Raw genomic sequence first — 13,140 nt, 5'->3', positions numbered from 1 at the left:
TGGCTCAGGCTTTTAGGGACTTCTTGAATGGTTTTAAGTCTGTGAAACTCTATCTCTAAGTTTGACGACTGTTGTCTGCCTGCCTGCTTTATTCATCAGATCTCCCAAGGAAAAGACACATCATTTTAGTCTCAATGGGCCAAAACGAAGATGATAAACGATACGTTATTAAAAGAAATGATTGTCAACATTTTAAAGTTACGTACATCAGGTTGGGAGATGTGTCTAACAGGGGTCATGTGCGTCGTGGTGAGCTGGCTTGCAGCGCGTTGTGTACCCAGCGAGGAGACGTTGAGCTCAAGCCGCTCTCGCTCTAGCTCAGGTTTGTTGCTTTGTTGATGGGGCGCTGGCAGCCGTCACTCTGCCGTCAGCGGCTGGGAGGCGCTCCACGAGGAGCTCATGGTGGAATTAAAAAGACCAGGCTGTCTTTGGTTTATCAAACCACGTCTCTACACGTGTTCCCCATTCCCCGTCCGCCCGCCCCGCTCCGCTCCAGGGAAATTAGGTTAGGCCTCTTCTGTGGAGTTTCCATTTTAGAACGAGTGAAAGTGAAGAGAAAAAAAAAGCCCTGTCGGGGGGGGGGGGGGGCGGAGGGGATGTCATGGGGTGGCGTTTCCACAGGATGTCTCTTAGCTGCTGGGATGAAGTCATCTCGTGGCGTTTCAGGACTATTGTCAACGCGTGTCCGTCTTAAGACGAGTCCAAATCAAATGGGTTTGATTTGGTTGATTCCGATCTCGCGGTCCCGCTGGGCTGGCGGGACGGTCCTGTGTGTGTCCTTCGAATTATTGGGGGGAATTTTGGGAAGTTGTCCAAAACATGAAACTTGTTGATGTGTTTCTGTTGTAGTGTATTGTAGGGGTGTAACGATGCACTACAGTCACGGTTCGGTACCTACCTCGGTTTTTAAAGTCACGGTTCGGTATGTTTTTCGGTACAAAAGTTTTTATTATTTTATTTTGGATTTTGATTCGATTTATTAAATTGTATCAAACAAACACCTTACACAAAAGGAAATACACCAAATACAATTGAGGATAAAAACACAATAAAGTCCAGGACTTATTTCCATTGTGGTCCTCAACACAAAACATCAGGACCGGACACTCAGAGTGTGTGATGATCAATAACAACTTGAGTCAAAAAGAAATTAATTTTTTTTTTTTTGGTACATACCGAAATGAACCGCTCATGGCAGCGTCAGACCCGTACCACGTCGGTAGGGATGAGTGCACCGTTCCGCCCCCAGTGCACTGACACATGTTTATCATCCTCCCCGTGTCAGAGGCCAGCGCCAAGACCAAGGACGGGGTCCAGTGCGCCTTCGAGGAGCTGGTGGAGAAGATCCTCCAGACGCCAGGGCTGTGGGAGAGCGACGCCCCCGGCCAGGGCGTCCGTCTGGGGGAGCAGGACGCGCGCGCCGGCGGGGGGGCCTGCGGAGGGTACTGCTCCATACCCTGAAGCGAGCTGGACCACCACCGCCACCGCCGCCACCGCCACCGCCACCGACCTACCCGGGGAATAGGACCGCCGACCGGACACAGGAAAGACAACCGAACGAGGGGGTGGGGGGGGGGAGCGATGGGGAGAGAGGGGGGGGGGGAGAGTAGTCGTACAGGTTCTGTATTGAAGGATGTCGTTGATCGAAGGCCTCACATCTCAGCCGGTCAGGTGAACTTTTGCTGTTTGCACACTTCCTGTTAAACTCTTGTTTGTCTTGTTTGTTTGTTTGTTTCTGTCACATGTCTTTTTTTTTTTTTTTTACTTCCTGATCAACTCGTAATCAAAATCAAAATATACAAAAAGCAACTCATGACAGGAAGTGCATTATTTTAATTAGTCCACACATGCCAGATGATTGTCATCTGGTTTCCATTCATCACGTCAGCAACATTTACTCTATTTTCCCCCTTTTTTTTTTTTTTTTTTTTTGTTCTTGCTCAAACTGCTGCACGATAAGACTTAATGTAGCAGCTATATCATGCGGCAATTTGTAGGATACAGTGCAGCGCTGGGAACGGTAAATCCAATAACAATCTCTATAATCAACAAGGTATGGTTGCCATTCTTTCCTATCAGTAGTACAACATAATCGTTCAGGGCGTGGGCCACGGTCGAGGGGGCCAGCCGCTCGTGAATCACAATATATTTATGAAAATATGATCTAAACGGATCACTTGGAGAGAGGCTGTGGGACCTGAGATGAGGCTAAGATGACCCTTATATCAAAGGGCGCTGTGGGGCCTGTTCTGTGACACTGTGAGAAACACAGCCCAAAAGAAAGCTCTTCATTATAGCATACATAGCTCTTAACCCCCCCCCCCCCCCAGTAATATGTATACCAAATCAGCAGTTTGTATTATCTTTCTTATCTAATTGTATCTATTTACTCATGATTTTCCTTATTTTTTTTTGCATCTTTTTTTATTTATACCATTTTCTGTACTCTGATGTCTCATTACAGATTTGTGTGATCAGGTCTTCAGTGCTCTAGTCCACTCAGTATTTGGTTAGCAGATTTTGGCAGGTGAACTGAAGAAGCTTTTGTAGTAGTAACTGACAGCCTCTTTACTCTCTGGCCCGTTCTCTTTACGTACCCCTAACTACTCTGGCAATTACAAATCGCCTCAAAGAAAGCTTATTGAATCAGACCTGTTGGGTAACTGGTACTGAGACACTTTACCATTGTACGTCAGTATGGTACCAGAAGCTCCTGTCAGCGTCCTCCAGTACCTGTGCCACCTGCAGTCATTTCATGGTCACTGGACCGTCAACATGTTTTCTTCATGATTTCTATTAGTTTTTGCTGTTGGCTGTTTAACATGTACTATACGAAGGGTTTGTTTCTTCTTCATAGGTTACCAGTGTGCTCTCTTCTGCGTTTTAGTTGAGTCCAATACCCTTAAAATAAAAGAATTGCCTTATTATTCCATGACACTTGGGACCGTTATGAACTGCTATAACCTGGACACGTCTGTGTTTCCAACCAAAATAAAATAAAAATGCCTACCGTAAAAGAAAACAACAGCTTTGTAACAACAACAACAACAACAACAACAGCCAAATGGTTTCCTGTGGACGGCCGTAGACTAAACATTGTCCCGGACCAATCAGGCTGGCCTCTGTGTGTCCGTGCTAACCAGAAGCAGCTTGCGGCGGACAGACGGAGCGCGGCTCAGTGTTTCCACTGAAGCCTTGCAGATGACTCCGAGCCGGCTCCGCGGCTCTCGTGCGGGGAACATTCTTCGCTCCAAATGTCACAAAGCAGGCGGGAGAGCGGACCCCGCAGTGGAAAGCGTCTGGTTAGTGTGTGTCGCGGGCTGCCAGAGGAGTGTGTGTCATTAGGAGACGGAGGCTGTCGGCGGGACGTGGGACGTGTCACCACGTGTCACCGGTGGCTTATCGTGTTCAGGGGCCCTCTGGATCCAGAGGGCCCCTGGATCCAGCAGGGCCCCTGGATGGATCCAGCAGGGCCCCTGGATGGATCCAGAGGGCCCCTGGATCCAGAGGGCCCCTGGATCCATCCGGGGGCCCTCTGGATCCATCCAGGGGCCCTCTGGATCCAGGGGCCCTCTGGATCCATCCAGGGGCCCTCTGGATCCAGGGGCCCTCTGGATCCATCCAGGGGCCCTCTGGATCCAGGGGCCCCTGGATGGATCCAGGGGCCCTGTGGATCCATCCAGGGGCCCTGCTGGATCCAGGGGCCCTCTGGATCCAGCAGGGCCCTGCGTCTCGTTAAGGTCTCGTTAATTCCAGGTCTCGTTAATTCCTTAAAACAGATGAAGAACTTGAAGGTATTGATGTTTGCTTTTGGAGGCAAAGAGTGCCAAGAAAAACAACTGTTTTGTGCTTTGAGGACTCAAATTAAACTCTGCAAATGTGTTAGACTCAGACTCTAGGGAGAGCACACTCCCTATGAAGTAGACTACAGTCAGTCTGCAGTCAGTTGGAGCCCTGCTCTATGGAGACAGATCTGGTGGTGGCGTGGGTGGTTCTCTCTACCTGCTTCTTAATAACCTGTAGGTCTTCCTGTATTTCACTTAAAGTATCTCTGGATAAGAGTCTCTAAATTACTAAATAGTAAAAGTAATAGCCGGCCATGTAAAGAACCTAATGTTTTAAGAAAGAGACACTATCCACAACTAGAGACATATATGTTTAATAATGTATTTGTGTTAACCACTGCAGCATAGTGCCCTGATGTTTTAAAATGCTGTTGCTGTAAGATGGTATAGACGTGGGGCTGGATCATAATGATCACGAATCATATAGAAGGAGACACCATGCAGATTGTTTTCACAATTTGTTTATTACAATTGTTGCTTTTGAGTATAAGTTTATCATTGGATAATATTCCAGTCTCGTGGAAAGTTAATATAACTTACATCATCAGAGAGATTTGGAAGAAAAAGTAAAACTGCAGAACATTTCATTTTACAATTTAAAAATATCAACGTTTAAAAATGTTATAAAAAATACAAATATCGAATAATCTAATAATATATAATAATCAAGACGCAAGGAGAAATATTACCACCGGGAGTGCTTTCCATTCCTGCCTGTATATAAAATTATGAACCTTGACTGAGGTGAGCCAATACATCTAAACGCTCTAACGCTAACAGCTAACAGCTGTTAGCTGTTAGCTGTTAGCGTTAGCGTTAGCGTGGGGTAACCGGACCGACAGCTAACGCTAACAGCTGTTAGCTGTTAGCTGTTAGCGTTAGCGTGGGGCAACCGGACCGACAGCTAACGCTAACAGCTGTTAGCTGTTAGCTGTTAGCGTTAGCGTGGGGCAACCGGACGGACAGCTACACTGCGTTAGCCAGGGCCAGCTTCACCGTCTGGATCTCGGAGATGTGAGACGACTTCTGGATGATGCGTCTGGTGAGGGTGTTCCCCGCGCTGATAATGGAGCCCACGGTGCAGCTCTGCCACGGGGCCCCAGTAGGGCCCAGGGCGCAGGCCTTGCCCACACTGTGGGTCACCGCGGTGCAGGTGGGTCCCCTGGCGCAGCTCCGTGGCGGGCTGCCGGGGGCCAGGCGGCGCTGGGGGCCCTGCGCCAGGTGGGTCAGGGCCATGGCGGCGTTGATCTCTCCCCAGCCCTCCCTCTCCTGCCGGCCCCGCTGCCGCTCTCTGGACCACAACCAACAACGAAGTAAAGTGAATACATGAGTGCCGAGCAAGAATAACATCCAACTAAATATCTATTTATTGGCAAATAGTCATGCCCTCACTGATACTGGGTCGAGGAAGAGGAAAGACTACTTTATCCTGCGTGTTGGTTTATTATTATTATTATAATATGTGAGAACATGAATGAGTGTGATACCGTGAGTTCATGAAAGGAGGCGAGGATGAATGCACAACGACAAACAGAGCTGGCCATATTTAAACAGGACACCACGGTGGGCCGTCTCACATGAACACACTTACAGGTCCCGGTGGGTGGAGGCACAGCCGCCGGTGTCTGAAAGAGAAAGAGTCGACCGGTCACTAGTGTGTGGCCGGTTAGTGTGTGTGTGATGTGGCACCGCATGTTCAGGGAGAGAGAGAGAGCCTACTGTTGCACAATTGGAAAAGGACACAAGATTACACAGTGTTTGAGTGTCTCTATGGTCCAACCGCTTCTATGTGATTGTGTGTGTGTGTGTGTGTGTGTGTGTGTGTGTGTGTGTGTGTGTGTGTGTGTGTGTGTGGGGCAGCCTATGTGAACCCTTATGGTCTATTAAATGAAAAAGCTCCATGTCCATGGTGGTAGTATGTAAATGATGATGGTGTGTGTGTGTGTGTGTGTGTGTGTACACGTGTCTTCCAGGTTGTGCGTGACGCTGCCAGAGAGAGGCTTAACGATGGGGGAGAGGGGCGGTGCAGCCAAACCAACGCAATTAGGAAAGAACAGTGTATCTGTGTAGTGTAGCGTACATCTGAGACGCTGGATTTACTCTGACAAGGTCCCCGGGACCCTGCTGGACTGGTAGCAGTGAGACCCCGCCCAGCCCCCCCCCCCGGGGCCCAGCTGAGAGGTCCGGCTGACCTCACGTCACCTGGAGGTGGTGTGTGTGTGTTGGAGGGGTCCTGAGGTTCAGGCAGTACGGAGGACGGGGGAGTTTTGCTATAGGGCAAGTTCAGGGCCAGACACGGCCACACCAGCAGCCGCTAGTATTCAAGTCAACTTCAAATCATTTTCTTTTTAAAGTCAAAAGCGGGGTTGACTGGCGGGTTTCTTTCCAAGACTGTAGGGAAAGAAGGGTAAGTTTATTTCTAACACTATTCTATCAACACAGGCATTTACATAAGACAGTCTGGCGTTATAATTGGTTTGCATCGGGTGTACTTTGGAGTGGGTAAAACTGTTTTTATTGGCAGGCTAGCAGTTCCCCTCGACTTGCGCTAGCCTAGCACCAGAGATTTCTGCAACTAGAAGGACTGAATGAAAAGTATTGAAAACGGTCTCCAATGATAAATAACACACTGGCTCACTTGGAAATGAGAGCCGAAGTCCAAAATCCTGAACTACCCCTTTAAGCCATCAAGATTTAAGGGTTCTACTGGATTCATTCTCCTGGATTCCTCCGGCTACTTACTGACCATGTACCAAAGGAAAGCGAACATCAATCACCCTAAAGAGCATATTCTTTCATAAAGTGTCACAAGCATGATGACTTACATCTGCTGTTCATAAATCATGTAAAGGCTGCTAATATGGGCGATATGATGAACATTGGCCCAAAATGTATACCTCAATTTTGTTATGATAAAATGACTGGTGGCCTAAATCTCTAGAGTCTTAATTATTGTCAACAGGAATCAGTCAGGAATCAAAAACAAGAGGTTATAACTCCTTCCTATTCCTTTATCCTTCACTCATGGTGAGTTGTTTTTAGGAAACTTGGCCGTGCAGCGTTTACATTTGTAGCCTCTTCAACATCGATTTTTAGTTTTAGTTTTCTTCTGTTGTTTCCAACCTACCAGGCGAGTGGATGAAGAGTCTACTGAATGACTAACTGCTAATAGTTTTACCGTCATCTAGAGCCCGGCTACAGAGCCTCCGAGAGGCTCTCGATGGAACGCGTTCAGCCAGCCGAGGTGAGGTATGAGTAATCCATACTGATTGTGCAAAAAAAAGCCTTTGAAGTTTTTTCCCCTTGTGATTGTTTATGCAATAATTCGGATAATGGCAAAAACATATTTTCCATTTTCTCGTTTTTTTTTGGAATAAGCCCCTTGGTTTTACTCAGCTGTGCAGACAGAGACGGTCTGGAGACGCTTTCTTCTGGGAGTTGAAAAAGAGAGAGAGATGGTCCAACTTTGGGAACAAAGTGCTGCTTCTCTCTCTGTTAACTGTCCTTAAACAACCTATCCTGTGGTTTTCTTCATCCCTAATCCACTCAAATGGACATATCTGGAGTGTCACCTCAAGATTAACCTGCTTTATATCAGAGCCCGGCGATGCCCCTACATGACTGAACCTTTATGTCAAACCTCACTCGGTTCTGTTCCTTGTGGGTCCAAATTTGGGAAAATGAACGATACACCCCAATATAAAAGAAACATTTGGGACTTTGGCGTAGTTCAATGAGACGCTTCATCTTACAACGTGCGTATTTTCATTCAAAACAATACGCGTGGAAATACTAGGCAAGGTATGTGTCAATATGACATGTTTCTCTCTTCTCTCTCTGCCGCCAACGAAGCAGCGTTCCAGTCCTTCAACGAGCCTTCCTCAGGGAGCTCCTGACGGCTTTGAGACCACTTGTTTTGCGTTACGCACGTTCCTTGGTAATGTTCACCCCACACATCTTGTATTTGTATCATATCTAAATCTGAATTTGATTTACGTAAAAACGGTTGAAACGGTCGACTTGTGTTGTAAAACGATCTCTGCTTTTACTCCTTCACTTTGAGGGTACTCCTGCTGTGTTTGCCTTCTCCTGGGCAGAGTAGAAATGTGTTAATGGTGTTAAAGCTTGTCATAGATCTGGCTGCTTCCCTTTTCCACTCCACTTCCAGAGAGGAAGTACAGAGGAGAGTGAGGCAGGGAACTGTAATGCGACCAGAAGGGACACATTAAAATGTTACACAAACATCTCATCCGCTGCCATGCTGCCATGGATATTTTGGAAATACTTTAAAATGACAAATTACCCAAGAGCTCCAGTTAGAAAAGAGCAACAATTTTGCTCATGAAATGAACATTTTGTTCATGAATGGATGAGGAAATTCCTCCCGTCCCGACCTACGATCCAGAAAGCACAGCCAAGGGAGCGGGCTTGGCGGAACCAGCCGGGAGCGGAGCGCTGGTGGAGCGCCGCTCTCACGTGGACTCAGTCCGCACGGCTGAGCTCATCTTTTCCCTTTCGTACTACCTCTGCACCAGGTGACCGTACGGTTCTGAGCATGGTTTACATTACGTTAAACCAGTGCGGCCTCGGGGTCGGGACACTTGGACTCAGCAGATATGCACATCAGGGACTTGGGAGAACGCTGTAGATATGATGTTAGGTTAAGATCAAATTAATCAAATAAGCTTTGGATACTTGATGATCAATTAGGGTCAAATCTACCCTGTAAAACCTGGGCCTGCTCGGTGGGAGGAGGGGGGGGTAGAAGGGGTCCGGGACTCCTGACTGACAGCAGCTCTGCAGCGGGCCCTCAGAGACCTCAACGGCACACTGACAGAACACTCTTTTAGGCGTTGGCGCGGGCCGCCACTTCTCACCCGGGGCAGAGTGAGCTCTGCAGACGCTGGGTAATCGGCCTTGAGGCAGACGGGACGTTTCCAGCACCGGGACGCTTGAGCGGAACAAATGGCACACGGCTGGATATGGAAATCATATTTGCGGTGTGGAGAACTTTGCCAGCTCTACGCAGCGTCCAACTTTAAAATGAGCAGGTTCTGTGTGCATGCGGCCCCATTAGAGACGTGTTTTAAAGCCCCTGGCTCGCGTCCGCTGGGAAATTTGAGGCTTGTCAACATTAAGTGGCAGCATTTCCTCTGAGCGTTAGGCGAAGGTACCCGAGGTGCCGTGTTCCAGGTCCATATTTGTGTAGAACTGTCAGCCACGCTCCGGACAGAAGAGAAATAAAGCTCACTAAAAGCCCACATTATGTTGAAGAACCAGGCTTTCATGTAGGAGCCAGGCTCCACAGTGGAACCACCACCAGTTATAATGCACTTAATACTGAACACTGCAGAACACGCTTTATAACGGCAAATAGCAAACAAAAGTAATTAAAGTGTCATTTTATCTTCTGTTGTTGAACGTAGGAATAGCCTCGGGTTAGGCTTTGGAACGACAGCTCTCCTCGCTAACCCTCTGGCTGATTAGAGGGGGTGTCCGATGGCCTGGATCAGCGGAGATGTGCTTGACCTTTGCTGCTGTCGTTTTCAGTTCTTTACAAGTTAAACGTCAAATCTGACTCAAATCTGAGGCCGTCTCACCGTCGCGTTTTGTGAGGCGCTATAATTTCCAGATGGATCAATAAGGGCATCACAAGAGTCGACGTGCCCGACACTCGTGTCACGTGTGTGTGTGTGTGTGTGTGTGTGTGTGTGTGTGTGTGTGTGTGTGTGTGTGTGTGTGTGTGTGTGTGTGTGTGTGTGTGTGTGTGTGTGTGTGTGTGTGTGTGTGTGTGTGTGTGTGTGTGTGTGACAAACTAAAAAGCAAACGTAGGGTTTGACGTCTCTCACCCACGTGGTAGACGAACTCCGTCTCCATCTCCGAGGAGGAGCCGGCGGGAGAGAGCGCGTGCGGCTCGCCCTCGGCGGAGCTGAACGACTCCTCCAAGCGGCTCCAGGAGCGGCGGGCCTGGGCGGCGGCGGCGGCGGCGGCGGCGGCGGCGGCGGCGGCGGCGGCGGCGGCGGCGGCGGCGGGGCGCGGCGCCCCCGCGTGGCCCCGGCGGTCGCGGAGGTAGCGGTGCAGCAGGCCGCTCTTGTACTTGGAGGGCGGCGAGAGGCTGCCGTCGCTGCGGGGGGAGTCGCCCCCCCCCCCCCGCCGGAGGAGGAGGAGGTGCTGGTGGTTCTCCTCCTCGTGTTTCAGGGACGAGGACCTGCTGACGTCACACTGCTGGCTGACGGCAGTCTCCAAGGGACTGTCTTCATCTGTGGATATATATATATACATATATATGTATGTATATATGTATGTATATATATATATATATATATATATATATATATATATATACATATATATGTATGTATATATGTATGTATATATGTATGTATATATATATATACATATATATGTATGTATATATATATATATATATACATATATATGTATGTATATATATATATATATATACATATATATGTATGTATATATATATATATATATATACATACATATATACATACATATATATGTATATATATATATATATATATCCACAAAACATCAAAGAATGCTTGGATTGTAGACCTAGGCTACAATCCATAAAATAATACTAAATTTAAAAAATATATATAAAAAAAAAAATATATATGTATATATATATATATATATATATATATATATATATCCACAAGACATCAAAGAATGCTTGGATTGTAGACCTAGGATACAATCCATAAAATAATACTAAATAAAAAAATAAAATAAAAAAAAATATATATATATATATATAAAAATATATATATAACTATATATGTTAAATAATACTATATATATATATATATATATATATTTATTTATTTATTTAGTATTATTTTATGTTATGTAGCCTAGGTCATTCTTTGATGTTACCCAGCATCTGCATACCGTCACACGCCACACTTTAAAAAGCACACTTTGAAGGAGGGCGACCTCGTTATGAGAACAGTGCATAATGAATGACAGCGTTCCTCTGGCCTCCCGGGGCTAACCGACTGGACCCTCACCGTCAGAGTCGTCGCTGCAGACGCTGAGCTTCTCGGCGTTGCCCTGGATGCACTGGTTGTACAGCTTGATCCTCCTCGCCCAGCTCAGCTCCGGCCGTCGCACCGTGTTCTTCAGCCGCCGCCGCGCGTTGGCAAACCAGTTGGACACCTGAACGACACACCTGGTTGTTGTTGTTGTTGTTGTTGTTCTCGTACGACCAGCCTGAAAAGCTTAATATGCTGATTGTTGACTGATTGCCTGGTTTGTTGATTGGAAATAAGTCATGAGACAGGCTGATTGAATCAGTCTGTCGATGGGTTACTTTGCGTCAACCACAGACAATCAGTTAGTCGAATCCAACAGTCGACCAATCCTTTGATCCAGCATCCAGCCTGTCACGCAGTCGGTAAGTAAATGAGGTGGACGGACACACAGATACACAGTCAGCCAAATCCCTCAGTCTGCCAGACAACCAGACATGCAATTGAGCTGTCAGTCAGTTAACGGAGAACTCCGGCGATTTTTAACCCCATTATCGCCAGAGTTCTCCTTTAGTAAATGAGACAACCAGTGAATCAGTCAGTAAGATAGATACAGGCAGATTGGTCAGTCTTCCAGTTAATAAACTAGAAAGCCAGTAAATCAGCCAGTGAAACAGTCAGATATTCAGGCAATCAGTCAGACAGCTATACAATGGATCAATCAGTCAGTTAGACAGTGAAACGGACAGTCCCAGTCAGTCAGTGTGTCGCTGGTCCAGGTGGTCTCACCTGGACCAGGGTCATGTGGGAGCCCAGGGCCAGCAGCAGCTTCTCGGTCTTGGTGGGGTAGGGGTTGTCCCGGTGCTTGTACAGCCAGTGTTTCAGGGGTCTTGCCATGTCCTGCAGGGCCTGTCTTCTGTGGCGAACTTTGACCCCGCCCAGGCGCGACCTGGAGAAGATACCAAGGTGACAACGTAGAGGCAAAGCCACGACGGTCCCCGCAACAACTACAACCACCTGCTGTCGTCACTTGAGATGCATCATATCACAAAGCACACAGCGGAGGTCTGCTGAGAACACGACGGCAGTGGGCATGAGCAGAGAACGATTGGAACTCAAACCTTTAAATGTAAACAAGATGAAAAGCTCTTTTCTCTGCAACTAGACTTTAATTGATTATGTTTTGGACCAAGGTATTGGACCTGTTTGTACGATTAGTATCTGCTACATGCCGCTTTATGTGTAATAACAATAGTACTCATGTTCATAATGTCATGTTCACAAGTAAATACAATTCAGGACTCAAGAAATACTTTTCATCAATAATATTGAACATGCAGCGATGCCTTCAAAATAAGAGCCTCACATATATGATCCTGATCAGCGTACCCATATCTCTTCATAGCAGCGCTGTGGTCTGGTGGCTCCTCCGACGCCCGGCCGTCTGCCCAACTAGTTTGTCCCTGAGATGCTTTTACATGGATCAACCTGGTCCTCTCCTCTTCCTCTCTCCTCCTCCTCTCCTTCTCTGCTCTCCTCCTCTCCTCCTCTGCGCTCCTCCTCCTCTCCTCCTCCTCTGGGCTCCTCTCCTCTCTTCTCCTCCTCCTCTCCTCCTCCTCTGGGCTCCGCTCCTCTCCTCTCCTCCTCCTCTCCTCCTCCTCTGGGCTCCTCTCCTCTCCGCTCCTCCTCCTCTCCTCCTCCTCTGCGCTCCTCTCCTCTCCTCTCCTCTCGTCCTCCTCTGGGCTCCTCTCCTCTCCTCTCCTCCTCCTCTCCTCCTCCTCTGGGCTCCTCTCCTCTCCTCTCCTCCTCTCCTCCTCTGGGCTCCTCTCCTCTCCTCTCCTCCTCTCCTCCTCCTCTGGGCTCCTCTCCTCTGCGTTCCTCCTCCTGTCCTCCTCTGAATGCGGGAGGTTCTCGGGCTGGTCCATTCTTCGGGTGCCCGGAGCACTTGTGATAAACAGGTGCATCAGTGGACGCGGTACACTCCCATCGCCCCCGTCCTGCACGGACCCGAACCCGGCTCTCTCCCGCTCTCTCCTGCTCAAAGCCCCGGTCCTCACCGGTCAGGGGGGAGACTCCGGTCCGCCCGGCAGAGAAAGTCACCGACGACACAACAAAGCAAAGATCTGAGAATGTTCCTCGGGTGTAGCTGTTGCAACTCCTGGAGGAGAGTTCAAGTAACCTGCTCCATCACTGCCTATTGGCTCCCGCCGTCGGCCAATGGCAGCGCAGGAGGACTCGGGGAGCGCACGCAGGCGGGAGCAGGCAGCGCAGCAGCAGCGGTGCCAGGGCAGCTC

The 13,140-nt window shown here is 48.2% G+C and overlaps 2 protein-coding genes across 2 annotated transcripts in view; one reads left to right on the top strand and one right to left on the bottom strand.

Moving 5' to 3' along the window:
* LOC311360861 (ras-related protein Rab-18) overlaps nucleotides 1-3,015 on the top strand; it is an 8,095-nt gene extending 5,080 nt beyond the window's left edge. The window contains exon 7 of the mRNA XM_084480963.1: nucleotides 1,286-3,015. Within this exon, the coding sequence (XP_084337089.1) occupies nucleotides 1,286-1,461 (176 nt within the window). The 3' untranslated portion in view covers nucleotides 1,462-3,015. The remainder of the gene's footprint in view (nucleotides 1-1,285) is intronic.
* A 326-nt stretch (nucleotides 3,016-3,341) lies between these two features.
* LOC311360716 (homeobox protein Mohawk-like) lies at nucleotides 3,342-12,810 on the bottom strand (the record flags this gene model as incomplete). Its single annotated transcript, XM_084480819.1, has 9 exons — nucleotides 3,342-3,708; nucleotides 4,816-4,977; nucleotides 5,079-5,136; nucleotides 9,695-9,832; nucleotides 9,881-10,105; nucleotides 10,886-11,033; nucleotides 11,636-11,795; nucleotides 12,236-12,422; nucleotides 12,648-12,810. The coding sequence occupies 9 exons, from the start codon at nucleotides 12,808-12,810 to the stop codon at nucleotides 3,342-3,344; spliced, it is 1,608 nt and encodes a 535-aa protein (XP_084336945.1).
* Between the last annotated feature and the right edge of the window lie 330 nt (nucleotides 12,811-13,140).

This window comes from Micromesistius poutassou, assembly GCF_964030765.1.
Source record: "Micromesistius poutassou genome assembly, chromosome: 16".
Lineage (NCBI taxonomy): Eukaryota > Metazoa > Chordata > Actinopteri > Gadiformes > Gadidae > Micromesistius > Micromesistius poutassou.
Note: the sequence above shows the minus strand (reverse complement) of the source record. Positions and strands in the feature narration are given on the sequence as shown.